The sequence below is a fragment of the Tachypleus tridentatus genome, chromosome 8, assembly GCF_004210375.1.
Source record: "Tachypleus tridentatus isolate NWPU-2018 chromosome 8, ASM421037v1, whole genome shotgun sequence".
NCBI lineage: Eukaryota > Metazoa > Arthropoda > Merostomata > Xiphosura > Limulidae > Tachypleus > Tachypleus tridentatus.
In genome coordinates this window covers 40957946-40984317 of record NC_134832.1, presented here as the reverse complement: position 1 = coordinate 40984317, position 26372 = coordinate 40957946, and the positions used below count along the sequence as shown (strand labels likewise).

The 26372-nt window shown below is 35.5% G+C and overlaps 1 protein-coding gene across 6 annotated transcripts in view; it reads left to right on the top strand.

Moving 5' to 3' along the window:
• Gmppa (GDP-mannose pyrophosphorylase A) overlaps positions 1 to 26372 on the top strand; it is a 49582-nt gene extending 23210 nt beyond the window's left edge. For 3 of the 6 annotated variants that reach the window (XM_076448462.1, XM_076448463.1, XM_076448465.1), the window contains exons 4-10: positions 792 to 851; positions 7756 to 7889; positions 18864 to 19019; positions 20470 to 20614; positions 24355 to 24447; positions 24825 to 24996; positions 26045 to 26372. In XM_076448462.1, the coding sequence (XP_076304577.1) occupies positions 792 to 851; positions 7756 to 7889; positions 18864 to 19019; positions 20470 to 20614; positions 24355 to 24447; positions 24825 to 24996; positions 26045 to 26286 (1002 nt within the window). In that variant the 3' untranslated portion in view covers positions 26287 to 26372. Of the gene's footprint in view, positions 1 to 791; positions 852 to 7755; positions 7890 to 18863; positions 19020 to 20469; positions 20615 to 24354; positions 24448 to 24824; positions 24997 to 25579; positions 25873 to 26044 lie in introns of those variants that run through there. The other 3 variants (XM_076448467.1, XM_076448464.1, XM_076448466.1) reach the window with 3 other exon arrangements.

Here is a 26372-nt window from a genome sequence, read left to right as displayed (position 1 = left end):
TTGTATATCCCTGCTTTAAAAGAAATGTACTTAGTGTTTAAATAGCTTTATAATTTTTAAAACTAAATGCAAGTTAATATATGCTGCAAAACAAAAATAACATCATATACTACCTTTTCATATCAAGTTAAAACTTCAGAACTGATTCATAATTTACAGTATTAACCCTTTTGTGGTCTGTCAAGAGACAAAGGCTATGCCATTATGTTTGACTTGCATTTAAAATTTTATTGAAATAATATTTTATACATTTATCTCAAATTGGTATTGAATTGTGGATTATAATTCAAACTTTTATATGTGATTTAATTTCTTAATTTAAAAGTAAATATTAAAAACATACCTAAATATCAATTTTTGTGAGTCGTGTTATGTTGAATGCAGTACTAGTTAAAATTAGATGTTTGTGATGTTAAAATACTAAGTCTGTAGTTTAGTACAAATTAGGAACTCAAATTCCCAATATTGACAAGCTAGAGTAGAATCTTCCCCTTGTGATTTTCTCAGCCATTTATAATTATTTTGAACCAAGATTTCAGTGAGGTGGGTTGTGTCTTTAGTCTGTGCCAAGTTTCATATTTTTTTTTAGACATAAACATCACTTAGTTATTAAGGTTTATAAGTGTACCTTTGTGAAGGTGTACCTACTGCATCAAAAGTTGAAGTGTGTATTATACACTTAACATTTGTGTGTATTATATTGTAGGTAAATTTAGATACAATTTTATTACCAAAAGTACTTTTTTTCCATTGTTAAGATTTATAGTGTTTTGTTTGTTTTTTTGGCTTAGGCAACAAGACAGCAGTCTATGTGCTATGGCTGTATAGTGGAAAATAAGGACACTCATGAGGTGTGTTATTTATGATTATTAACATTTGAAGTTTTTTTTTTAAATATAAAGAAATAAAATAGAATGCGTGATTTAATATTCAGTCTGTCGATACATAGTTCTCTAAGGGATAACTGTACAATTCAAAGTTGTGATGGAAAAGGGTTGCAAGAATGGCAATGGAATATTTGAATTACCTTCTCTACACCAGTCACAAATGCAACAACTGATATTTAAAAAACAATTTTAAGTAGAATGGATATAACATCATTCATCTCTTGTATGAGTAGCATATGTTTGTGATGTCGAATATCTGTTTAAATTTAGTGCCATTTCTTTTTTTTTCACCTGATAGAAACTGGTAGATAACATGAATATTAATTACTTCATATTAATCATCTTTTAAAGTGTGAGTGTCATGACTTTTTGCAGAGTTACGTTCAAAATTTATAAACTGTTTTATTACTGATGTGTATTAATAGACTTGGCATAAATGTTATAACTTATTTTAATATTACATGAGTTTTAACTTAACTTTTATAATAAAATATAGTATATGAATAAACTTGACATATAATCATAGTTAACTCAAATTTTAAAATGTTTTAAGTACTTAATTTTATAAGAAAATATTTTAAAGATCCTCAGTCTTTCCCAATATAAGAATTGTGACATTTGTTCTCAAGGTGTTCCCTCTTTTCTAATTTATGCTTCTTACAAAAATTATTCTGTATATTTCTAGGTTATCAATTTTTCACAAATTTAGCATGCTTATTTTAGATTGTTACATGAACCTTTTGTAAGTTTTGCAATTGTATGTATCAATGATTACTTACATAATAAGTCATTATGAGAAATGACTTAAATTTTACAAAGTAAAAAGCTAGTTTTCATTGATCAGAAAGAAATGTTTACTGTTAAGATAATGATAGATTTATGGATATTTATGCTGGTGCAGTTGAAACTAGTCAAGCAACTTTCGTGGTCTGGGCACATTTTGAATCTGCTGCAATTAGTTTGCAAATTCACTAGAATGGTGCTGTTAGCAGCACTAAGGCTCCAGATTTGTTTACATCTGAAGTTTAGTGTTTTGGTTACACATTTCTGTTTTAGCTTATATTTTGCCTGTATTTTAAACCCTCATTATGTCTTCCAAGAAACCAAGAAATGTGGAAGGTGATGCTTGTGCTGTTTTAAGCTTTATTCTACCTTTTATGACATAGCAATAAGTACGTAGGGCAATCTGGCTTACGTGCTTATGTAAGGGGTTCTTAGGGGGCAAAGTATGTGGTCAGAAATTTTCTATAATCTGGTGCTCGTCAAATCCAAGTGGTGCTGGACTAAAGAGTTTCAACTGTATTGACATTTGCAAAGAGTTTGTGAGTTGAGAGAAACCAGTAACTGAAACTGAAGTTTACATAGCTGTCACGCTGCTTCAGGAGAGTCACACTCAGACTGAGGTTGCACAGGTTATGGGACTGTTATAATCTGTTATCAGATGTTAAAGCACAGGAAAATACACCAAGAGTCTAGGTCATGGCTGTAAAAGGGCTCAGGTGCAGTAGTTGACTTATATCTGTAGAAATAGCTCTTAGAAATTGCATTAGCAACACTAAAAACTTCAGGAATGAGTTTCAGCAAGACACTGGAGTCTATGTATATGTTCATTGGTCAGGAACAGGCTTGATGAGGCTAGGCTTAGGTCTAGGATACAAGTTAAAGCCCCAAGAAACTTAACAGCCTGGCTGTGTTTTGCCCAAGAAGATATCACCAATGGACTCCTGAACTATTCATAGATGAGAGCAAGTTATGTTTCCAACTGATCAATGTGTGAGGGTCTGTAGATGAAAAATAAAGTGATATTTGGCTTATAATGTTGTCTACCATAATGTCTTTGGGATGGCTCAGTGATGTTGTGGGGTGGAATCTGCTTGCAGATGCATACAGATTTCTGTGTGGTAGATGGAGGACAGCAGGGCATTTATTACTTGCCCACTTTTTTGTTAGTGCTGTTGGCAATGAGTTTATGTATCAGCAGGATAACACGCATTCTCACATCACCAGGGTTGCATAGCAATTGTTTTAGAATGAAGGAATAGAGGTACTGGACTGGAAACTCAAGACATTAATCTAATTGAGCAGTTAGAGACTGGAGCTGTGCTGTTCCAACAAGTCATCTGAAATGTAAGTCTATAAAATGTGATGACATATACTCTGATCCTGACTTATATGGAAAAGTTTAATTTTTGTGTAAAAAAGGACTTGTGATGCTTAGAAAAAGCTTACCATCTTTCACAAAGATATATTAAGTGCCTTGATAGTTGTATGTAGACCATTGTGATGCTTCCAAGTTCATGTATTATAATACTCGAGCCCATGTGTATGGGCCTAAGTTAACAGAATTGTTTATTAGTAGTTGTAATAATATAACTAATTTATCGAAGTATTAATGTCCAAGAAGATAACTCCCTTCATGACACAGATTAGCTGTTTTCCTTGTGCTTCTGCCTAAGAGATTTGCATGCTGCTATCCTTGAAGCAACCACCACCTAATTTTGCATGATATAATGTAAACTGTACTGGTTTATGATGATGAGATCATGCAATAAATGTCCTTCACCCAGTAGAAGGGTAACATCTTCCATGCACAGTAACTCTCTATGCACTTATCCTCTTGATAACACATTTTACCCAGTGGCATTGTATCAAACCAACATGTTTAAATTTCTTCTCTAAGTTCAGTGTGTTGAGATTTGCAGTGGGCAATATAATTCTGTCCCCCTCTCGATCTTACTCTCTGATTGCCAGGAAATAGCTGATACCCGGAGCATCGTCGATACTCTAGGTGAAAGCTTTTGCCGGGTATAGATACATCTGCTTCTTCCTCCACTATCTCAGCCATCAAGACTCGGTCAGAGTGATCACCTATTACCTTTCAAGCTGATTGTCTCTATGACTATAATCATCCCTTTACACTGGTGGAACTCAAACTAGCTCTTCATTGGTCTGGCAGTACGTTGGCTAGACATGATGATGTACACTTTGACATGCTGCGCCATCTATCTCCTGCTTCTCTTGCTATTCTTTTGATTGTTTTTAAATGGATCTGGCAGGAGAATGTTTTTCCTGATGCCCTACCTTTCTCTAAGCCTGTGAAGGATCCCAAGATTCCTTCAAACTACCATCCAATTGCTTTGACGAGCTGTCACTGTAAGACCTTAGAGAGGATGGTTAATGCTCTTCTTTTTCGGTTCCTCGAATCAAACAACCTCCTCTCACCTACCCAGTGTGAGTTCCGACAACAGCAATCCACCATGGACCACCTTATTCGACTTAACATCGATCAGAGAAGCCTTTCTCAAACGACATCATCTCGTATCAATATTCTTTGACATTGAGAAGGCTTATGATACAACATGGAGGTATGGCATTTTGTGAGACCTCCATATCTATGTGGTACATGGCCATTTGCCCATTTTTATTAAAAATGTTTTCACGGACAGGAGATTCCAAGTTCGTGTGGGTTTGACACTTTCCCGTTCTTTTCTACAGGAGCTTGGAGTCCCTCAGGGCTGTGTTTTGAGTGTCACACTTTTCAGTATAAAAATTAATGCCATTACTGAACAACTCCCTCTCATTGTTGCAAATGGACTCCATGTCGACAACTTTCACATCTCGTGTCAGTCGTCGAACACGAGGTATATTGAGTGGCAGCTACAGGCTGCCCTTAGTCATTTACTGAAGTGGACTACAGCGAATGCCTTTAACTTCTCTTCTCTCTCTTTCTAAAACCATTTGCATGCATTTTGCTGCCAACTGGGTATTTATCCTGATCCTGAACTCTGTATCAGTGAAGTTGTGCTGCCTGTGGTTCCCGAGATCAAGTTCTTGGGGCTTATCTTTTATAACACACATTAAGCATCTATGGGTGAAATATACAAGAGCACTGAACATCCTCTGTGTCCTCTCTACCACCACTTGAGGAGCGGATCGATGCTCTATGCTAAAGATATATGGTGCTCTTATTTGATCGAAACTCGACTATGGATCACTGGTCTTATGGCTCTGCCAGACCCTCAGCGTTAACGATGCTGGATCCCATTCATCGTCAAGGACTTCAGCTCTGCACTGGGGCTTTCTACACTTCTCCAGTTAAGAGCTTAAACATAGTCTCATGAACCTTCTTTGCACCTATGCCATTTGCAACTGTCTTTACTATGTGCTTCAAATTTTCATTCATTACCAAAGCATTCCACTTGGGGTTGTGTTTTCCTTCCTTGGTGGGCCATATTTTTTCAGAACAAACGATCAGCTATTGCTCCTTTTGGCCTTCGTATCCAGGTGCAGTTGGAAGAATTGGGTCTATTCTTGGATAACATTGCAGTATCCACTGGTCAGCTAATCCCACCATGGCTTCTTACAGCCCTTTCTTTAAGTCATCTGAGAAAAGCAGATTCTTCCAATTGGAAGTACCATCTTTTATTTCCTGAACATCTTTCCAACCATCTTTCCGTTCCTATTTATATGGACGGTTCAAAATCAGGTGACTCTGTGGGCTCTGCCATAGTTTGTTGTGGTTCGGTGGTTGTGTGCAGAATCCCCTCTACAGTTTCTGTGTTCACTGATGAACTGTATGCCATTTCTCTTGCTGTGGATCACATAGAAGCTAAGCAGTACTCCAACTGCATTATTTATAGAGACTCGCTTAGTTCTCTCCTGGCCCTGGAATTGCTTCACGTTAGTTCATACCCTGTTTTTGCTGATATTCAAAACCGACTAGCCCATTTCTCTTTAACATCTACTTCTATCCAGTTTTTCTGGATACTGGGCCACGTTGGTATTCGTGGGAACGAGCTTGCAGATGCAGCAGATAAATCTATCTGCTCTGGCACTATCACTACTGTGCCTATTCCATACATGGACTATGTTCCTGTATTCAAGGCTCGGCTCCGTGCCAGCTGGCAGTCGACTTGGAGTGAGCAATGCGAAAACAAGCTTTTCCAAATAAAACCCTATATTGAACTTTGGCCATCTTGCTTCTATAATGATTGGAAGGAGGAAGTTGTTCTGACTAAACCACACATTGGTCACAGTTTTTAAACTCATCATTTTATTTTATCTGGACCTGATGCACGAGTGTGTAGTCTGTGTAACACTCAGATCACAATAAGCCACATTTTACTTTCTTGTCATTGTTTCGATTCACAATGATGGCACCATTTTAAACGTGTTTTTTCCCAAGCTTTGTTCATAACGTTAGACAGTGTTATTTCTTTACTCCATGATGCACAATTCTTGGGATTTACAATGTCTTTCCTTTTTGCTTATAAGCATTTATTCTGTTTCTCTAACAGCTCTTCTCTCACACCTGAATGCCTCATCTTTCTTGCATTTGTGGCTCTTTTTATTCAAACTTGTGAACTTCCTTTTCTCAATTGCTTTGCATATCCAAGGGTTTCTTTCTTGAGTTCCCTCATCCTTGTTTGTGAACATCTGAAGTAATTGTCATGGTGTCCATACAGCTTCTTGTATTCTCTTAGTGTCCCTTAAATCCTTCCCTTTACTGATGCTTCTCTCTGTGATTGAAGCACATCATGACAAGGGTAGAACTTCTCATATTTGGATATGGGATAAGCATTTACCCCACACTAACATGATTGAACTTCTTGCTTTTTCTCAGATGAGTTCCCTTTTTCACCCCTAATGGTTGATCACTTTGTCAATTCCATGGATGCTTTCTATATCAACTGGCTGAGAGGCACCTGTTCCATGACCCCTTATTTTCAGGTATTAGACATACACTTCTGCACCAATTCATATTGACTTTGACTTATTTTCTGTCCTTTGCTAGGATCACAGATCTGGTAAGTGGGCCATCTCTCTCAGCTAGTCCACATTCTACTAATGGAGTGGTTTCTGCACACCCAGGTCTCTTTTTTTTTTTAGCACTCTTTTCTACTTCAGACTTACTTTCTTTTGATCCTATCTTCTATATGTCTATTCTTCTGTTCATCTCCCTTGAGTCCATGCTTTTATACACATCACTCTTTGTCAGATCCTATTATTAGTACCTATTTGGCCAGCTTAACCTTGGTTTCCTTTGCCCAATTCTTCATCTTCCTTACTTCATTCTTACACATCCTTTTTCTTTATAAGATATCTTCTCTCTGTCACCACTCCTAGGATTTGTTCAGTCTGTCACCCATTATGCTGTACTCTCCAATTGCGTGGCATTCTTATCACACTTTTATTGCTCCTCTATAGTATTTGTCTACCTATGAAAATGGCAAGTATTTTGTCATTGGTTCATCCTGGCCATCCTATTGTGAACCACCATTCTGACTCTCCTTCTCCTTGTATATCACCTTGTTGTGTTCAATTGTGGATTTTCTGTCTATGTTTTCTTGGTTATTGGGCATCCTTATTCATGGCATTTTGCCTTTTGGTGGAGGGCTTTTATCACATAAAATAATCATGCAATAGCACATCTGAAATTAAGTGGGAGTTGTCTCAAGGCTAGTAGCATGCAAATTTCAAAAAGATGTATGAGAAAAATAGCTAATCTAAGTGAAGAGGTGAGTATTTATTAGAAATATGTTTACAGGTAAGGAAGGTGTTAACCGTTAATTGGGATATTTTTCAACACTACAAGCTGAATATAGTGAAGTGTTTACTTGTATAATAATAATCTGTTTATTATATACATGTTTGTAAATTGAGGCTTAATCTGCACAATCAATAAGTAAAAGTAGATATTTGTTTCATTTTACAGTTTACTTGTATTTCTAGGTGTTTAATTAGCTTTTGTTATACATGTTTATAGGTTGTGTATCATTTGTTATACTTTTGACAAAATATCACTATAAGCTGTGTGTTTTGGTACATTGATATGTTACTTTTATCAGTTAAAATAATATTTCGTTAGATCATGCACTATGTGGAGAAACCATCAACTTTTGTGAGCACCATTATAAATTGTGGAGTCTACTTATTTTCCTTGGAAGTCTTCCAACTTCTTGCAGCTATTTTTAAACAAAAACATCAAGAATTTTATTGTGGGTAAGCAAAATAGCTAGTTGTGTGTGAACTATTTGTGTTCATTGTAAACAGTTGTTAATTTGCATTTCATTACAATCATTCGTAGTATGTTCTGTGTTATTTATCGTAGTACTTAATTTAATGTACTAATAAGTAACTAGTAGGATGAAATTAAACTAGACGAAACATAGAACCAGTCTGTGTGAAACAATTTAACATGTAAACACATTGCCTGGAACATTATTTTGAAGCTGAGCTTCATATTCTTTGTGTTTAATAAAGTATCAATTGCATAACCTTATATATTAACAGTAATTTTTCAAATATATGTATATTTGTACATTTTCTTAGAAAGTTAAAAGCAAGTGTTAGAGAACCAACTATCATGTGGGTGCACGTGTTTCAACTTCCTAAGTTTATAAAAAAGATATATTCTGGGTACATCTTGGTGGAAACATCTACCAAAAAATACAGTGAACTTCTCCTGAAATCTGTGGTCATTAGGGATTTACTCATTGAGATTACTCCCCACACTACTCTGAATTCCTTCCAAGGAGTGATGGTTGAAAGGGATTTGAAGAACATCCCCAAATCAAAGATCCTTACTGGTTTCTCCAGTCAAGGCATTTCTGCTGTTTACTATATCTCCACTTCTAAGGATGAAATTATGCTACCTACCAATGTCTTAATTTTGTCAAGGCAGGTTATCTGAACTGTAACGTACAACTGTACATACCTAACCCTATCCAATATTTCCAGTGACAGCAGTTTGGATCATTGTAGTGGCAAAGACCAAGACACTTATGAGTGCAAAGTGGAACCACTTTGTGTTAGCAGTTGTGGTTCCCACCCCTATTGATTTTGTTTTTGTTTTTAGATGGAAGAGAAAGAGTTGCACTGTTTGAAAATGGTTAACATTTCTTATCCCAAGGTTTAGAAGTTATTTTCCTCAACTCTAGCTCGGGCATATGTTGCTGCACTAGATTCGACTGATACAATGAGAGTGCAGGTAGGTCTTTCCATGCCCCAAATAGAGTTGTTTTTCAACTATTTGAAGAGTCTTTTGCCCTCTATGGATAAGCAAACTGACAAGTCAACATCTACTCCTGTCTCTGTCTTCATCATTCCTTCAGCCCCAGTATGCTGGAATCTTCATTTACAAATGGAACCTTTCCACTTGACCCATGGTAGAATTTATGGAGGTGAAGAAACCTCTTTCTAATAAAGAAAAATGGCATGGTCATAAACACTATGGTTCACCACCCAGATTTCCTCCACCTAAGTAACTATGGCTACTTTGTTTCAATGGAACTGTTGAGGTTTCCATTCCAATTTGGATGACTTTAAGGTCTTGATTGATTTATATTATCCTGTGTGTCTTTCCTTACAGGAAACATTTTTCAAACCTGCTGATAGAGTCACCTTTCAGCAGTTTTTGCTATACCAAAATGACAGGTGTTGTGATGGATGAATGCATGGATGGGTGGCACTACTGGTGCACCAGCACATGCTCATCCTGTCTTTGCAGCATGATACACCTTATGTGCTTCCTTGAGTCATACTGTCACTGTTTGTTCTCTCTAGCTGTCTCCTGGAGAGACTTATTATCAACCAGACCTTGATGCTCTCTTTGAACAGTTGCTGTCCTCCCGTTTAGCCATGGGAGACTTTAATGGATGCAATTCCCTTTGAGCTGCTGCTGATATTGACAGGAGGGGTTGTTCCATAGAGCTTATTCTCTCGAATTACAGCCTTTCTCTCATTGATATTGATTCCTATACTTATTTTTATACACCTAGTCACACTTTTACTACCATTGATCTCTTTATCTGCTACCCTTCACTTTTCTCTTGATTTTCTTGAAGGGTTGACAATGACCCACAGGGTAATAATAATTTTCCTATCATTTTGAGGGACACTGGCTGTGGTTGATGCCACCCAACCTGTGTGCTTCAGCAGAAGTTGGAATAAGTCAACTGGCCCCTCTAAACTGATGCCATAGATAGACAACTCTATGGTAGCAGTGACTGACTGTATCATCTAGGCAGCTGCTTAGACCATAACACTTTTTCCATGGTATCCTTGTCTATAGTGAAGACCTCCCTACCAGTAGGCACAGAAGGCTCAGAAACAGGCCTGAGCTACCTTTCAGTGGTATCCCACTCTTTCGAACTGCATTGCTTTTCAGTAGACCTTTGTTTGTGCTTAGCAGATTAGACATCAAAGCCAAAACGAATCTTAGAAAAGTTCATGACTAGCATCTCTCCTACTGCTAGTACCAAAATTATGTGGGAGAAGATTCAGAAGGTCAGTGGGAAGTATACTTCATATTCCCATTTTCATCTTTCTCTCCAGCAGCCAACAAGTTGCTGATGTTCAGATCATTGCTGATACACTTGGTGAGAGCTTTTCTCGTGCACCTAGCACTTTTGTTTCTTCTCTTGCCTTCTTGGCCATTATGTCTGTGGCAGAGTGATTGCCATTTTCTTTTTGGGCCAATCACCTATATGACTATAATCTCCCCTTTACATTGGCAGAAATCAAGCTTGCTATTCATTGGTCTGGTCTTTGAGATGCTGCACTATCTATCTCCTGCCTCTCTTACTATCCTTCTGGTAGTTTTTAACTGAATCTAGCAAGATGTTTTTTCTGATACCTCACACCAGGCTATTGTTTTCCATTTCTCTAAGCCTGGTAAGGATCCCAAGATTCCTATTAAATGTCATCTAACTGATTTGACTAGCTGTCTTTGTAAGGTTTTAGAGTGCATTGTTAATGATAGTTTTGTTTGGTTCCTCAAATCAATCAACTTCCTTTTATCACCCAATGTGGGTTCCATTGACAGCATTTGACTAAGGACCACCTTATTAAACTTGAAATTATGGAAGCCTTCCTCAAGAGGAAGCATCTTGTTTCCATGTTCTTTGACCTTGAGAAGGCTTATGGCATTACGTGGAGGTATGGCATTTTGCATGACCTCCACTTATGAATTATGTGGAGCTTTTTACTGGACAGATGATTCCAAGTCTGTGTGAGTTCAACACTTTTTTGTTCATTCTTACAGGAACTTGGAGGACCTCACAGCTGTGTGTTGACTGTCATACTTTTAATTATCAAAATTAATGCTGTCACTACACAATCTTCTCCTATTATTGCATATGGGCTCTATGTGGACAACTTTCACATCTCATGCCAGTCAACGAACATCAGACTGCTCCTAATCACTTGTTGAAATGGACCACAGCAAAAGGTTTTACATCTCCTTTCCTCAAAACCATTTGTGTGCACTTTTACCACCAACTGGTTATACACCCTGATCACAAACTTTGTCTCGGTGATATTGTTCTTCCCATGGTCACTGAGGCAAAATTCTTTGGGCTTATTTTTTACTGTAAGCTTTCTTTCCTCACATCAAGCATCTACATGTCTAATATATGAGGGCACTGAATATCCTCCATGTACTCTATTGCACCTTTTGGGGAGCAAATCAGTATTCAATGCTCAGGATCTATTGTGCCATCATTTGTTCCAAACTGAATTTCAGGTCTCTGATCTGTGGTTTTGCTAGGATCTTGGCCTTGAGGATGCTGGACCCAATTCACAATCTGGGGCTTTGGTTCTGCACTTCTTCAGTCCAGAGTCCCATGAACCTCCTTTTCACCTCTGCTGTTTGCAACTTTCTTCGCAGCATGCCATTAAACTTTCATCATTACCATAGCATCCCACCTGGATTTTTATCTTCCTTTTTCAGTGAGCTATGTCATTCTTCCCTTTTGGTTTTCATATCCAGGCACAACAGGCTGAGTTGAGTGTGCCATCAGATGATGTTTCTGTTTCTTCTGATAAGCCTGTCCCTGCCTGTGATCTTTCTTTAAATTATCTGTTGAGGGGGAGGGGAACTACCAATTGGGAATTCCCTCTTCTCTTTGCCAAACATCTTTTGAACCATTCTTCTATTCCCATTTATACAGAAGGTTCAAAATCAGGTGAGTCTGTGGGATCTGCCATGGTTTGTTGTGACTTGGCAGTTGCTCACAGAATGCTCTTTACAGTTTCTGTGTTCACTGCTGAAATGTATTCCATTTCTTTTACTCTGGGTCACATAGAAGCTCTGGAGTACACACATTGTATTATTTACACCAACTATCTTAGCTGGAATTGCTTACCATTAGTTCACTCCCTGTTCTTATCAGTAGTCTAAAGTGACTGGTCCATTTTTCTTTATCTTCTATCCATACACAGTTTTCTGCATACCTAGCCACATCAGTATCTGTGGGAATGAACTTGCTGTTGCTGCAGCTTAGTCCATCTGCTCTGGTGCCATCACAGCTGTGTCTATCCTTGAAGGCTCGGCTTGACTCCAGCTGGTAGTCAGCTTGTAGTGAGTAACATCATAACAAGCTTTTCCCGATCAAAATTTCCATTGTTCTTTGGCCATCTTGTTTCCATAAGGATCAGAAGGAGGAGATTGTCTTGACTAGGCTATGCATTGGTCACAGTCTTCTATCTTCTTTTATTTCTATTTTACCTTTTACAGTAATTTTCCTTGTACCTTTTTAACTGGCTGTTTTGTGTGATAGCCTAGTTTCTTTGTGCCAATAAACATCAATCAACTTTATTCACATGGAATAGATTTTATAAGCAAATTTACTGAGTAGAGATTAAATCATTATCAACTTGTTCATCTATTGCACATGTGATAACCACCCATTAGCTAAGTGGAGATTTTAGTAAAATGTATGCAATCATCAAGAACATTTAAGCACAGTTTATAGAATTTATACCAGCATCCTCAGTTACTGTGTGTCATTTACTAATATTTTTAAGTGTATATATTGATATGAATTACAGGACTTATAATTTTGTAATTTATATATACTTTTCATACATTTATAACTATTGATATGTGTACAGACTGAGAGTACTTAGTGATCTAAACAATTTATCCAAAACACACTTTAATATCTTCATTTTTTTGTTACCAATTTGAACTCACTGAAATATAATAATAATATGACAGAAAACAACAACAATAATCATGTTTTTGTTTTAAATTTCCATAAATGATTATTCTAAAAGAGAAAAATGTAGATTTTGTTTTTCAAATGGCATTTGTGCATTGGGCAACAACTCATATATAGATTATCTTTTCCAACTTGTGATTTTACAGTAGTACTAAAGGTTTTAATTAATTGTTCTGGTATTTTTTCTTGACAATTATTATTTTGTATTTAAATATTGCATTGAAAAAAACAATCATATTAAACTTATTACATCTAGGGGGGATTATTCATTATACCAACTTTAACATATTCTCTAAAACCAGTGTAATTTAGGTCCAGTAAAAAAACTGTCTTTAAATCATCTGTTAAAGGGGAATACTCCCAATTGAAAGTACCCTTTTTTCCTCTGCCAAACATCTTTTGGACCATTCTTCTATTCCCATTTATACAGAAGGTTTGAAACCAGGTGAGTCTGTGGGATCTGCCATGGTTTATTGTGACTTGGTGGTTGCTTATAGAATGCTCTCTGCAATTTTTGTGTTCACTGCTGAGTTATATGTCATTTCTCTTGCCCTGGATCACATAGAAGCTGAGTACACATCATTGTCACTGCAGTTGAGTTCATCTGCTCTGGTGCCATCACAGCCCTGCCTATTCTGTATATGGCCTGCAGTCCTGTATAGAAGGCTCAGCTTGACTCTAGTTGGTACTTGACTTGTAGCAAGGAACATTGTAACAAGTTTTTCAATTTGAACTCACTGAATTAACTTTCCAGCACACGTGGCCACATCTTTATACCAACATCACAGTTCTTGTTTGTTTACTACATTATTCCTATAATGTTCATCAGCAATACTTTAAGTATGTGTGCTTGTATCTAAGAAATTATTTAGTTCAAGTCTGTGATGTTGTCCATTATAATTTAAGCTTTTTTGAAAGGGCGATTGGTGAAAAAAAAACCTTCGTATAAAAGTGTTTTGATTCACATGCTGAGACCTGAAATGAATGTAGTTAGTTCTTGTTTCTTAACTTCATGATTCCTATGATGTTCATTAGCAATACTTTAAATGTGTGTGTATGTTGCTGCAGTGTCCTTGTTTGACATTGTAGTGCATCCCCTTGTAGGGCTCCATGGTGGGTGGGGTCAGCAGAGATGCCAACCATTACGATTTGAGAGTAATCATTATGATTTTGGTGTATACATTACGTCTATACACTCATAGAGACAAATATTACAACTTGTTGCAACTCCCAAATTATTATATATTATATAGGCCTATACAATAAAGTGATAAATTGTTCCCCCCAGGGCTTGAAAGGGTGAAAAGAAAATTTCTAGTGAGATACAAATAAATTTTGATAATAAATAAGACATCGTCCAAATGGCTACTTGCGATGATCATGTTTGTGCTTGAAATAATAAAAAATATTTGTTTCTCTGATGTCTACCAATAGTTTGAGTGCAGTGCTTCTCCATACTGGGTACGTGGGGGAATGTATAGTTATGTCATCAGTGCTTGTCAGCCAATCAGCGCTCGCGTAGATGGGTATTTCTCGTTTTCTAAGCGGCATAGAAACACCAATGCAATTGTTCACAAGATGGAAAAGAAGAGGCCTTGTTCACCAGATTGTCTTGTTTCTGGCAAATCTAAAAGGACTAAAACTGTGAATCAAAAATTTAGGAAAGAGTATATAGTGCAAAATATCCGGTCATTACGTCAAAAGTCAGTGACAGTCATGCGTTTTGTACAGTTTGTCATATCGATTTTTCTGTGGCGCATGGCGGGGATAAACAATTGTTCTAGACATACAAAATCAGCATCACATCAACAAAAGGCTGAGGCAAAGACAACAACGATGCAGATAACGACATTTATGAGTAAGAATTCAGAATATGAAACCATAAATGCAGAAGTGATGTTCATGCAATTTGTCATTGCTAATAATTTATCTCTAGCTGTAGCCGATCATGCAGGACATCTATTCAGAAAAATGTTCCCAAACTCTGATATAGCAAAAAATATGGCTGTGCTAAAGAACCAAAACTACAGCCATTGTACAGATGTTGGGTTGTGAAGATAACAAAATGATTTCAAGCATACTTACTAACAGTGTTTAGAGTTTAGCCACAGATGGATCCACAGACATGGATTACTCAAAACTGTATCCAGTAGTTGTATGATATCTTGACCCTTTGCTTGGAAAAATTGTTTGTTCTCTTTTGACAATGGTGGAATGGAAAGAAGCTTCAATGGGAGAAAATATTTTCAAGCTTTTGGACCACAAACTGACAAAGAGGAAAATTCTGTGGGAAAACTGTCTTAGATTTTCTTCAGACAATGCCTCAGTTATGTGTGGTATAGGTAAAGGTGTGATGGAACACATCTCAAGACAACAGCCTAGTGTTTACTTCTTGGGCTGTGCCTGTAACCTCATGAATATTGCTACCAAGAAAGCTTCCAGAGAACTGCCCTGCCCAGTTTCTGATATATTGATAGATATCTACTATTTTCTGGACAAAAGTGCTAGCAGAAAACATTTCAAAGAGTTTCAAAGATTGTATGACAAAGAAACAAGAAAAATTCTACAACTTGTTAACACAAGATGGCTATCACTAGGGGTGTGCCACAACAGAATATTGGACATGTGGAAGCCATTGAAGAAGTATTTTCACTGTGAAAAGGAAAAACTAGATTCAAAAGGATCTAAACGTGCAGTTCAGTCAGGCAGCAAGACTTTAACAGTCAGGATATCCTCTCAGCCACACAGGGACACAAGACAACAGTCTCCAAAAGCAGACAAAGAAACATTTGATGTAATTCAATATATGTTTAGGCAGTCTGACCTTGAACTAAAGAAGAGACAATCAATTCTGACATTTATGTCACCATGTCCACCTGCCACCATCAAGGCAGGTTGTCTTAATTGCAGAGTATGGCCATACACTCCAAGACCCTCTCCAATGTTTCCAGTGACAACGGTTCAGTCACTCAAATATGTCATGTTGTCGTTCCTTGACGTGTGCTCATTGCAGTGGTAAGGACCATGACAGTGTGAAATGGACCCTCATTGCATCAATTGCTATGGCTCTCACTCATCCTACTTTCATTCTTGCCCTAAATGGTTGGACCAAAAAGAGGTGCAGCATTTGAAAATGATTCTATCAGTACCTATCCTGAGGCTTGAATATTGCAGTCCACCACCATATCGGATGTATGCTGCTGCACTTCATTCCCCAGCTACTGTGCCTCCTAAAGAATTGTTCTCCAAACAAATGAAAAGTCTTCTGACCTCTATGGTTAAAAAAGTTGATGAATCAACTTCAACACCTATCTCTGTCCCTTATATACATTCCACCAAACCCCAAGATCCACATCCTTTGGTTCCAGGTAAAGGCAATTCCTCAGATCCATCTTCCTCTCTCACCCCAAGATGCAAAACAGTCATTCGTACATGTCCTCAGTCTCTGGAATCCCCTTCAAATTAGGAAAGTAAGGAAAAAAGACGTGGTTGTAGACAGAAGGGTTCTCCACCCAATTTGCCTACAAGTAAATAAAAATGCCTAATTTCATACAATGGAACTGTCAAGGTTCACATTCTAGTCTGGGTGACATCAAAACACTGATTGGTTCCCACCATCTTGTTTGTCTTTCCTCACAGGAAACATTTCTGAAACCTGATGATACAATCACCTTATGGCAGTTTTCTTTATACAGAAATGACAGGCTGTGTGATGGACGAGTGCATGGAGGGGTGGCACTGTTGGTTGATCAGCATGTGCCCACCCTCAATATTTGTCACTCGACACATACTTGGAGGCCGTAGCCATCCGTGTTTCCTTGGGTCATACTATCACTGTTTACTCTCTCTACTTGTTGCCTGGGGAGACATGATCAACAGACTTTGGTGCTCTCATTGAACAGTTGCCATCTCCCTTTTTCATCCTGGGAGACTTTAATGGACATCATCCTTTCTGGAGAGGTGCTGATATTGATAGGAGGGTCACTCTGTAGAGTGTATGCTCTCTGGTCACAACCTTTCTCTTTTCAATACTGGTTCTTCATCTTATTTCCATGCACCTAGTCAGTCCTTTACTGCTATTGATCTCTCAATTTGCTCCCCTTCATTTTCCCATTTTTCATGGAGGGTTGACAATAATCTACGAGGCAGTTATCATATTTCTATAATCTTGAGAGAGACTGGCCGTGGTCGATGCCACCTGACCCACGTGCCCCAGTCGAAGCTGGATCAGGCAAAACTTGATCCTGCCATTGTCTGTAAGCCATCAGTAGACAACTGTGTGGCAGCAATAACTGACTGTATTATACAAGCAGCTGCTCAATGTATTCCTAAAACCTCAACATGTTTTCCACTATATCCTTGTCCATGGTGAAATCCTGCCTGCCACATTGCATGGAAGGCTCCAAAATGAGCCTGGGATACTTTCTGTAGATATTCCACACTCTCGAACCGCATCACTTTCCAGTGGGTGAGTGCACATGCTCGAAGCCAGAAGGAATCTTGGATTACGTTTACAACCAGCGTATCCTCTACCACCAGTTCCAAAGCTGTATAGGACAAGATTTGAAAGGTCAGTGGTCAGTATAATTCCATTCCCCTCTCAATTTTACTCTCTTATGGCCAGGAAGTAGCTAATACCCAGAGCGTCACCGATACTCTAGATGAAAGCTTTTGCTGGATATCTAGCACTTCTGCTTCTTCTTTCACCTTCTGAGCCATCAAGACTCGAGCAAAGCAATCACCTCTTTCCTTTCAAGCTGATTGTCTGTGTGATTCTAATCGTCCCTTTACACTGGTGAAACTCAAACTGGCCCTTCATCGGTTGGACCTGATGATATACACTATTAGATGCTGTGACATCTATCTCCTTCTCTTGCTATCTTTCTGGTTGTTTTAATTGGATCTGGCAGGAGAATGTTTTTCCTGATGTCTAGTGCCAGGCTATTGTCCTGCCTTTCTCCATGTCTGGGAAGGATCCCAAGATTCCTTCAAACTACTTTCCAATTGCTTTGTCGAGCTGTCTCTGTAAGACCTTAGAGAGGATAGTTAAAGCTTTTCTTGTTTGGTTCCTTGAATCAAACTACCTCCTCTTGCCCACCCAGTGTGGGTTCCAATGACAGCACTCCACCATGAACCACCTTATTTGACTTGAAACGACCATATCTTGTATCAATATTCTTTGACATTGAGAAGGCTTATGATACAACATGGAGGTATGGAATTTTGGCGAGACCTCCATATCTTTGTAGTACGTGGCCATTTCACATTTTTATTAAAAATGTTTTCATGGACAGGAGATTCCAAGTTCATGTGGGTTCGACACTTTCCCGTTCTTTTCCACAGGAACTTGGTGTCCCTCAGGGCTGTGTTCTGAGTGTCACACTTTTCAATATAAAGATTAATGCCATCACTGAACAACTCCCTCTCACTGTTGCAAACGAGTTCTATGTCAGTCGTTGAACATGAGGTATATTGAGCAGCAGCTACAGACTGCCCTCAATTGTTTACTGAAGTGGACCACAGCAAATGGCTTTACCTTCTCTCTTTCTAAAACCGTTTGCATGCACTTTTGCTGCCAACGGGGTATTCGCCCTGAGCCAGATCTCCGTATTGGTGAAGTTGTGCTGCTTGGGGCTTATCTTTTACCGTAAGCTAACCTTTATACCACACATCAAGCAGCTACAGGTCAAATGTACAAGAGCATTGAACATCTTCCTTGTCCTCTCTTAATTTCCTTTTATGAATTTTACTATATTTACTCTTACCATTTTACCAAACATTTAGTGCAGATAGCCTAGCTGCTTTATGCCATTAAACACTAAATCAACCAACCAACAGAAACTTAACAAGGGCTATCTGTATTTCCAGGAAGATTCATTAACTGCACAACAATAACAAGGGTTATTATAATTTCGAGGTAGAATTATTCACTACATGTTAATGAGAATTATATATTAAACTGAAATATTAGTTGTCATCATTTTTTTTCCAGGGAGGATTATTTCTTGGACAATAGTAACAAGGACTGTATACATTTAGAACAAGAGATTTTAGCACCACTTGCAGGAACAGGACAGATGTTTGTTTTTCAGACCTCAAGATGGTGGAGTCAAGTAAAAACTGCTGGGTATGTTCAGTTACAGTTGTACATTGTTACTTTTTAGATTATTTCCATATTACTGCCCAAATCCTTTCTAAAATAATACTACTGCCTAAATTTGTTACTTCTTGAAATTAATATCATATAGGTTATTAAAACTTAACCAATAAGACTGTTTTAAACCACTTCCATGTAGCTATTCTCTTTTTTTCAGGTTATAACATTAAACTTAGGCTACAGTTGAACCACTGTGTTAAGAATTAAAATAAAAAGAAAGCTATTTTTAAATACACTTTGGTAATTTTTATTTAAAAGTATATTTAAATATATATTTTAAACAATCTGCATTTTAAATTTTGTAAATAGCATTAAAAATCAATAATTTATAAAGTTGGCAATGTTTTCACCATCTTTAAGAACTCTAATCATACTTTCCAATTTCTTCAGTGTGTAAACAGTAGACATTACATAAAGTTTACTGTAAAACATCAGCAGGAACATTTTTGGAGTGCGCCCATGAATGTGTGTCTACATACTCACACCATGTTAGCCAGAGAACAGATAGCCCATTGTGTAGCTTTGTGCTTAACTCCAAACAAACAAACCTTTTTTGATGCTGTGAGCAGTGAAAATAATGGAAGATTCCAATGTAAAATTTATCATAAGAAAATGATCACAGATTTATACTTGTATTTTCAAAGTTTCTAAAGAAAATGCAATTAACACCTATTATTTCACTGTGTATAAAATATCTATCATGTAACAAAGTTACACATAAAAGATTTACTAGTATCAAGGATTTTATGCAAAAATGTTTCTGCATGAATGACAAAGTATCTCATACTTATTTGAAAAAAAGCAATTTTTGTGCTGTTATTAAGAATCAGTTGAAATGAATTATCCCATAGGGTATACTTACAGTTAGTTAAAGTGTGTATTTAAACCTAATTGTCACTTATTCTTCCTTTAAATTTAAAGACCAGATACCAGTTTTACATTCATTATTAGTAGTATATAAATTTACCTGATCTTGCTGTCAGTATATTGTGTTGGTTCTAGAAAAAGTAAACTATTAACATGTATAAAAAATATTCCATCTTAAAATAACCCGCTAAGTATATTAGTATATGCCTTATGAAGATTTGATGTTGTTGTCCCTTATAATTTAGGCTTTTTGAAAGGGCCAATGGTGAAAAAAAACCTTCATATAAAATCTTTTGATTCACATGCTGAGGCCTGAAGTGAATGTAGTTACTTCGTGTTTGTTTACTACATTATTCCTATGATGTTCATCAGCAATCCTTTAAATATGTGTTTGTATCTCAGAAACGTAATATATAAAAAAATAATTTCTTAAATAGTGATATATCAACTATGTTAGCAGTTGGATTGTGTCTGCTGCTCTGTTTTTAAAACTTGTGTATTTCATTTTCATTACATTTTATTCAACCGAGCTAAAACCAGTCACATTTCCTAGTTCGGCAATATATGCTAATCGTCACTACTTAGAATTATACCATCAAACGCATCCAGATTGGCTAGCAGAAAATGACAAAGATAAGCCAGTGATTATTGGAGATGTTTTCATCCATCCAACTGCTTTAGTGCATCCCACAGCAACAGTAAGTATGTAACTTAAGGAGTTGTAATCGTAAGTCTTACGAGTTTCTCTGAGACTGTGTATGTGGTAGTTTGAAGGTTAAATGCACTTTAACCCCATTGTCATGGGCATCCTTTTACTGCACAACACAAGGTTGTAGTGACTTACCGTATAAATGTTATTAATCTATTTTTTGTATTATAGCAATTAGTATAGCATAAAATCTTAACTGATAACCCATATTTTAAGAGTGTACAAGTTTTAAGTTTTTAATTTTCTAAGATAATATTTTAAACATTCTGAATTTTGTGTTGCGTGACTTGTATGACACATTTTTCAAGGTATCTTCTCGTCTTTATGTTATACACCACCCTCGAAGAAGCTACATATATAATGTAAATTACTCACTATAAAACCATTGTTGCTAATTTCATAGCCTTTAACTTTGTTAGGTTACAGAGTTATCAAATAGAAAATCAATCCCTGTTGCCACACCTTATTTTTCAGAATTTGTTAATAATTCTCTTATGTTTAATTCTATATTATCTTTAACCTGTAGAAAGCTGAGGTTTTCATCTCAATTGATGTTATATAATGTTGTTTTCTAGATGAAGAATTGTCAGTTTCACTGTTGATACAAGCTTCATTCCCATACGAAAGATAACCACTAGCTTGAATGAATTTATAATGGTCCTTTTCTCATAGTTAAAAAGTCAGAAAAATTTTGTAAGTTAAAGAAAATTGTCTGCTATTTGCATGTTATTAGTCTATATATGTTCTTTGATGCATTGTTAAGTGACTAAAAATTTGTGCATTATTTGAAAAAGTAGGTTTAAATGTCATCAACAACTGACAGCAGGAAAAACCAATTTGACTATGTACTCTATTTCTTGTTTTTCCTGTTTATTCCTAATTATTGTTATAACAGTAACTAAAATGTAAAAAGGTTAGTTAAAATTAGATTGAGTAAAATAAAAAAATAAAAATGTTTCTTGAGACACGTGCGATAATCTTGTTGGTAATGTAATTCCATAGTGTAACTTTAGTTGCACATTTCCTTGAAATGGTGTGGATAGTAGTTAGTTACAATTCAAAGTGCAGTTATAGGGCATTAAAACTATAAAGTTTAATTATAAATAGATGTATGCTCTTATGAGATTAAAGCTGCTTAGGATAATTGATTGTATGTTCATGTCATAATTGGAAGTCATTCTCTAAAGGAAAAAGGTTAATTTAGATTAATATCTTTTTTGGTTTGATACAGTCAACTTGACTGACCTCGTATGGAGAGGGGGTAGAGATAAACATTTGAAATGCATTTAAGAGGTATTAAGGATTACACAAAGCAAATTTGAGAGGGAGAAAAGTATTTTCATCTTAATCTGAAAATCACTTTGCATTCTGACTATTCAAAACAAATAATACATTCATGGGAACATCCTTATTTTTGGTTATTAAAAAATAGTTCATTAAAAAAATTTGTATGTGAAAGACTTATATTGTTAGCTGAAATATTGTCATATTTTGTGAAGATAAACATACTATATTAAAAGATATTAAATTTACAAGTGCTTTAAAATGAGTTCAGAAAATTTGTGGTAGGTCATACCAATTAAGCCTGTGTTGCGAGTTAAAATAACGTAGTTATAGGTCCCATGCTACCAGTAAATATTCACATTCAGTCTGATGGGAAGGATTATGAACTAATAGCTGAAACAAGATATGGTATGGTAAGGTCAGTCTTAGACCTTAGATACTGACAAATTTTCCATTAACCCTTTACTACTATATATGAATGGTTTTTTTTTTTCAAGAGCAAAGGCATAAGAAACCTTTGGGGAATTTTCTAGGATTTTGGTCTGATGGAAATTCAGTAAATATAGTTTATTCTGTTGTTTTGTTGTTGTTGTTTTTCATTATTGTACCTCTCAGTTATCTTTAATAACTATAGCCTTTATTTTGTCAAGATTAGCTTACCTTGTGGTTTCTGATACCGTTGTTCCCTTAAATTTTTTGCTACACAAGTTTTTCACTCCCATAAAGGGTTGGTGCCTAACTTTTCATGTGTAAGTCTGCTAAATATGCAAGTTCCTCAGCTCATATCTTCAGAATTGCTCTAATGCATTAGGATATGCAGATTGTTTGTTTTTATAGAACTCAATTACCTCTTTATGTGTATAAACTCATTTACCTGTTTAATTATTTTCTTGTAAATTAAAGGGTTATAAAAAAAAATATTTGTAATAGTACCCCCAACTTGAATTAGCTCTTATATATCTAATCTCATTTTGTATCAACACGAGAGTAATATAATGTATTTGCTACTTTGTGATTGATGCCACCTTCAGTAATGAGAGTGATACAGCACTAAATCTTGGTTTGTTAATATTCTTTGTCATATTAAAGTCTCGGAATGAAAAACGTTTCATGTTCTTAGTATTTGATAAGATAGGTTGAGGAGTGTTTGTTTGTCTTTGAAATTACTTTCTGTAACTTTATCTTACCCAGAATTAAAGGTTCTAAGAAAGCTTATTGATAAGCTGAGTATAACAGATCTATCATCCAAGTGTTTTGTAGATGTTTCAGACTTATTCTTAAGTTTACAGTAAGTCTACACATACCACATGAATAACCTTGGGATATATAAATTTATGTATTAAGACCTGTTTATATTTTCACACAGTGATGCTCTTGTACAACACGTTTAAAGAGTTTTGAAACTAAATATTCTATTGTAATGTTGATGACCTTTCTAGTAACAGTTTTACTTATAATATGTGTGTCATTTTAAACCTTAACAGAACTACAAACCACAATGATGCAAAGTAAAAAATAGTTATTGCTATTAAAGGACTGACAAAATATTTGTGCCACCTTAAAGTTCTATAGATACAGAAATGATACTTGAGTGTGTAAACATTTCCTTAAATAATAACAGGTGATGGTAAATTTAAAACTTGTAAGTAATTAATGTTCTCTATACAGGTTGTTATGGATAGTAGCTGAAATTGAATAGATGGTATTAGCAGTGTGAAATGTTTGTGTAGCTATTATTTGACTGAAAATTAATGTAAAATTTGTAATTAGCTTATGTCTTTTAAAGTTACAAATATAAAAAGTTTGAAAAAGAAAAAGCATACAAGAAGCCAACAGTAATATACTTAGAACTTTATGGCATGTTATGCCATTATTCTCTATTGTGTTGTAGTATTTTAATATATGTGTAGCACCAGACATGTTTATTTTTTTATGACATTAGACTTTTTTAAAATATAGTATTTAAATGTGAAATAGAGCATGTTTTATTCTTGTTGATGCTGCCATTTGATATAATGTGATACATCTTTTTTAGAATTCAGATGAAAGATTCAAAACTGCTCTCTGAACATTCATTTTTACTAAACATGATATATATTTTTACTTCAACGATAAACAAAACAATGATATAAACTCACTTGACTTTAATGGCACTTAAAAATATTAATGTGCACTACGATATGGTGCTTTGTTGGATATAATGAAACACTTTATTTCAGTCAGTTATGACACTAAATGGTGTACTTTATGTTTAATATAACAGTGTATTTGATTATGGGAAATGTAAAAATGTTCATATCAATATTCTCCTTGTATTTATTTTTTATGATATCCTATGGTTGGGTTATTTAAGGTGTTCTGTGATAAGATACTTTGTACATTGTAAGATTCTACACATAAATATTTTTGTTAATCAGCTTTGTGCTTCTTTATTCTTTCTAATAGCTGGGCCCAAATGTTAGTGTAGGTAAAGGTGTTTCAATTGGTGAAGGTGTGAGAATTCGAGAATCAATAATTTTGGGGAATGCTACTATTCAGGTAGGCCATAAAAGCTAAGAAGATGTATTCAAGTTATATGCCTGGTGAAACACTATCTTTTGAAAGGAAATTATATACAAATGTCATTAGAAAATTTCATAAAGTTTATCTTGTTCACCAAACTACATTCTAAAAGTTTAAAGTCAAATTATTGATTACATTGAGAAGGAACAATTATGATTTATTCATAATTTCTTCATGTAACAAATGTCAGTACATTGCTGCTAAATCTTTATAATTTGCTTGTGAAGTAATTCTACAACATTTTGACAAATATAAAACTTTCATTTTTTCATTGTAATTTCTACTAAACATTAAATTTATTGTATAAATTCTTCAGAATTTCATGAGCAAAAATGTTTTCCTCTCCATTTTAGGATCATACATTAGTTTTACACAGCATAGTGGGCTGGAATAGTGTTGTAGGCTGCTGGTCTCGAGTGGAGGGTACACCTTGTGATCCCAATCCAAACAAACCCTTTGCTAAAATGGAAAATGTTCCACTTTTCAACAGTAATGGACGTTTAAACCCTTCCATTACAATTTTAGGTTAGTTTATTTTGTTATAAGTAAATGCTATACCTTTATAATAGTTCCAAGACCAGAAAATATATTTAATTTAGTTTTGAGCAAGTAATTTTAAATTATCTACTTATTTTCTTTCCTTTTATGTGTCCCTATCTTGTGAATGCAAATTATCAGATGACTATCAAGTAGCATAGTGTAATGCACAACCACTTGTGAAGTGCTAAATAAAAAGACACTTTATGTAGGATTTTATTTTTACAAGATTAACTTATCTCTGCTGTGTACTGACAGAGAAAACTAAGTTCTAGATAACATAATTTATGTATTTAAATTACAAGTTGTATTTATTAGCATACTAGCTGTTGGTAGCAGGTTTTTTTGTATGTACATGTGAAAGTCCAAAGTATATTAAATGTAATAATTAAGCAAGGATTGCTTTACATTGTCCAGTGGAATTGTAAATAAAATTTTACGAGACAACTTCTGATGAAGTTTGTTAAATTAGGACCCAATTAAAAAATATTTTTCAACACTTATCCTTAATATGCTGATTTTCTTGTATTATTAACAATATTAGCTTATTTGTTTATTATTGTTTCATTAGGTTGCAATGTACAAGTTCCATCAGAAGTGATTGTCCTTAATTCTATTGTACTACCTCACAAAGATCTGGCTGCAAGCTACAAGAATCAGATAATTTTGTGACAATTAAATAGTAACTCATTCTTTCTATACTATGGTGTTTGTATGTTACTATACCAGTACATAAGAAAACTGGAACAAAATTAGATTTTCGCATTATAATATATCTATTCAAGTGAAATATTATTTGCCATCCTTATGTACTAATGAAAAGATACAATATTAATGACATGTAAATAAAAGATTATGATGTAACAGCTTTTTATTTTTATTTTATGCTAAAGATAGCATTAAATAATAACTAAATTCACAGTATCAGGTTATGCAGAAAATAATGGAAGATTTTAAATTGTAACTTTAATAAGAAATAAAAACTTTCAAGAGCAATTTTATAGAATCCACTTGTTGAGCTTTTTCACTTTTCCAGTTTGCTCGAGATGGTCTGAAATTGTGGAAATGCCATTTCTCAAACAGTTTGGTGCAGGTTTCTTTTCAATAATGCTCTCAGTTGGTCGTTTCCAACAGCAAAAGGATGTCCTCTGCCCTCCTTATTTTCAAGACTCAAAACTTTTGAAAACAATGATGTACTATATGTTTGGAGGTTGTTCCTTCACCACATGCTTGGCTGATATTGGAAACTGTTTGCAATGCTGCATGACCAGGTTTTAATTCATGCAAGAAAGTGATGCACAACTTTTTCATCATTATTTGTAAAGGTCTGAAATATGGGAAATAAAGATTTAGAAACAGTAAAA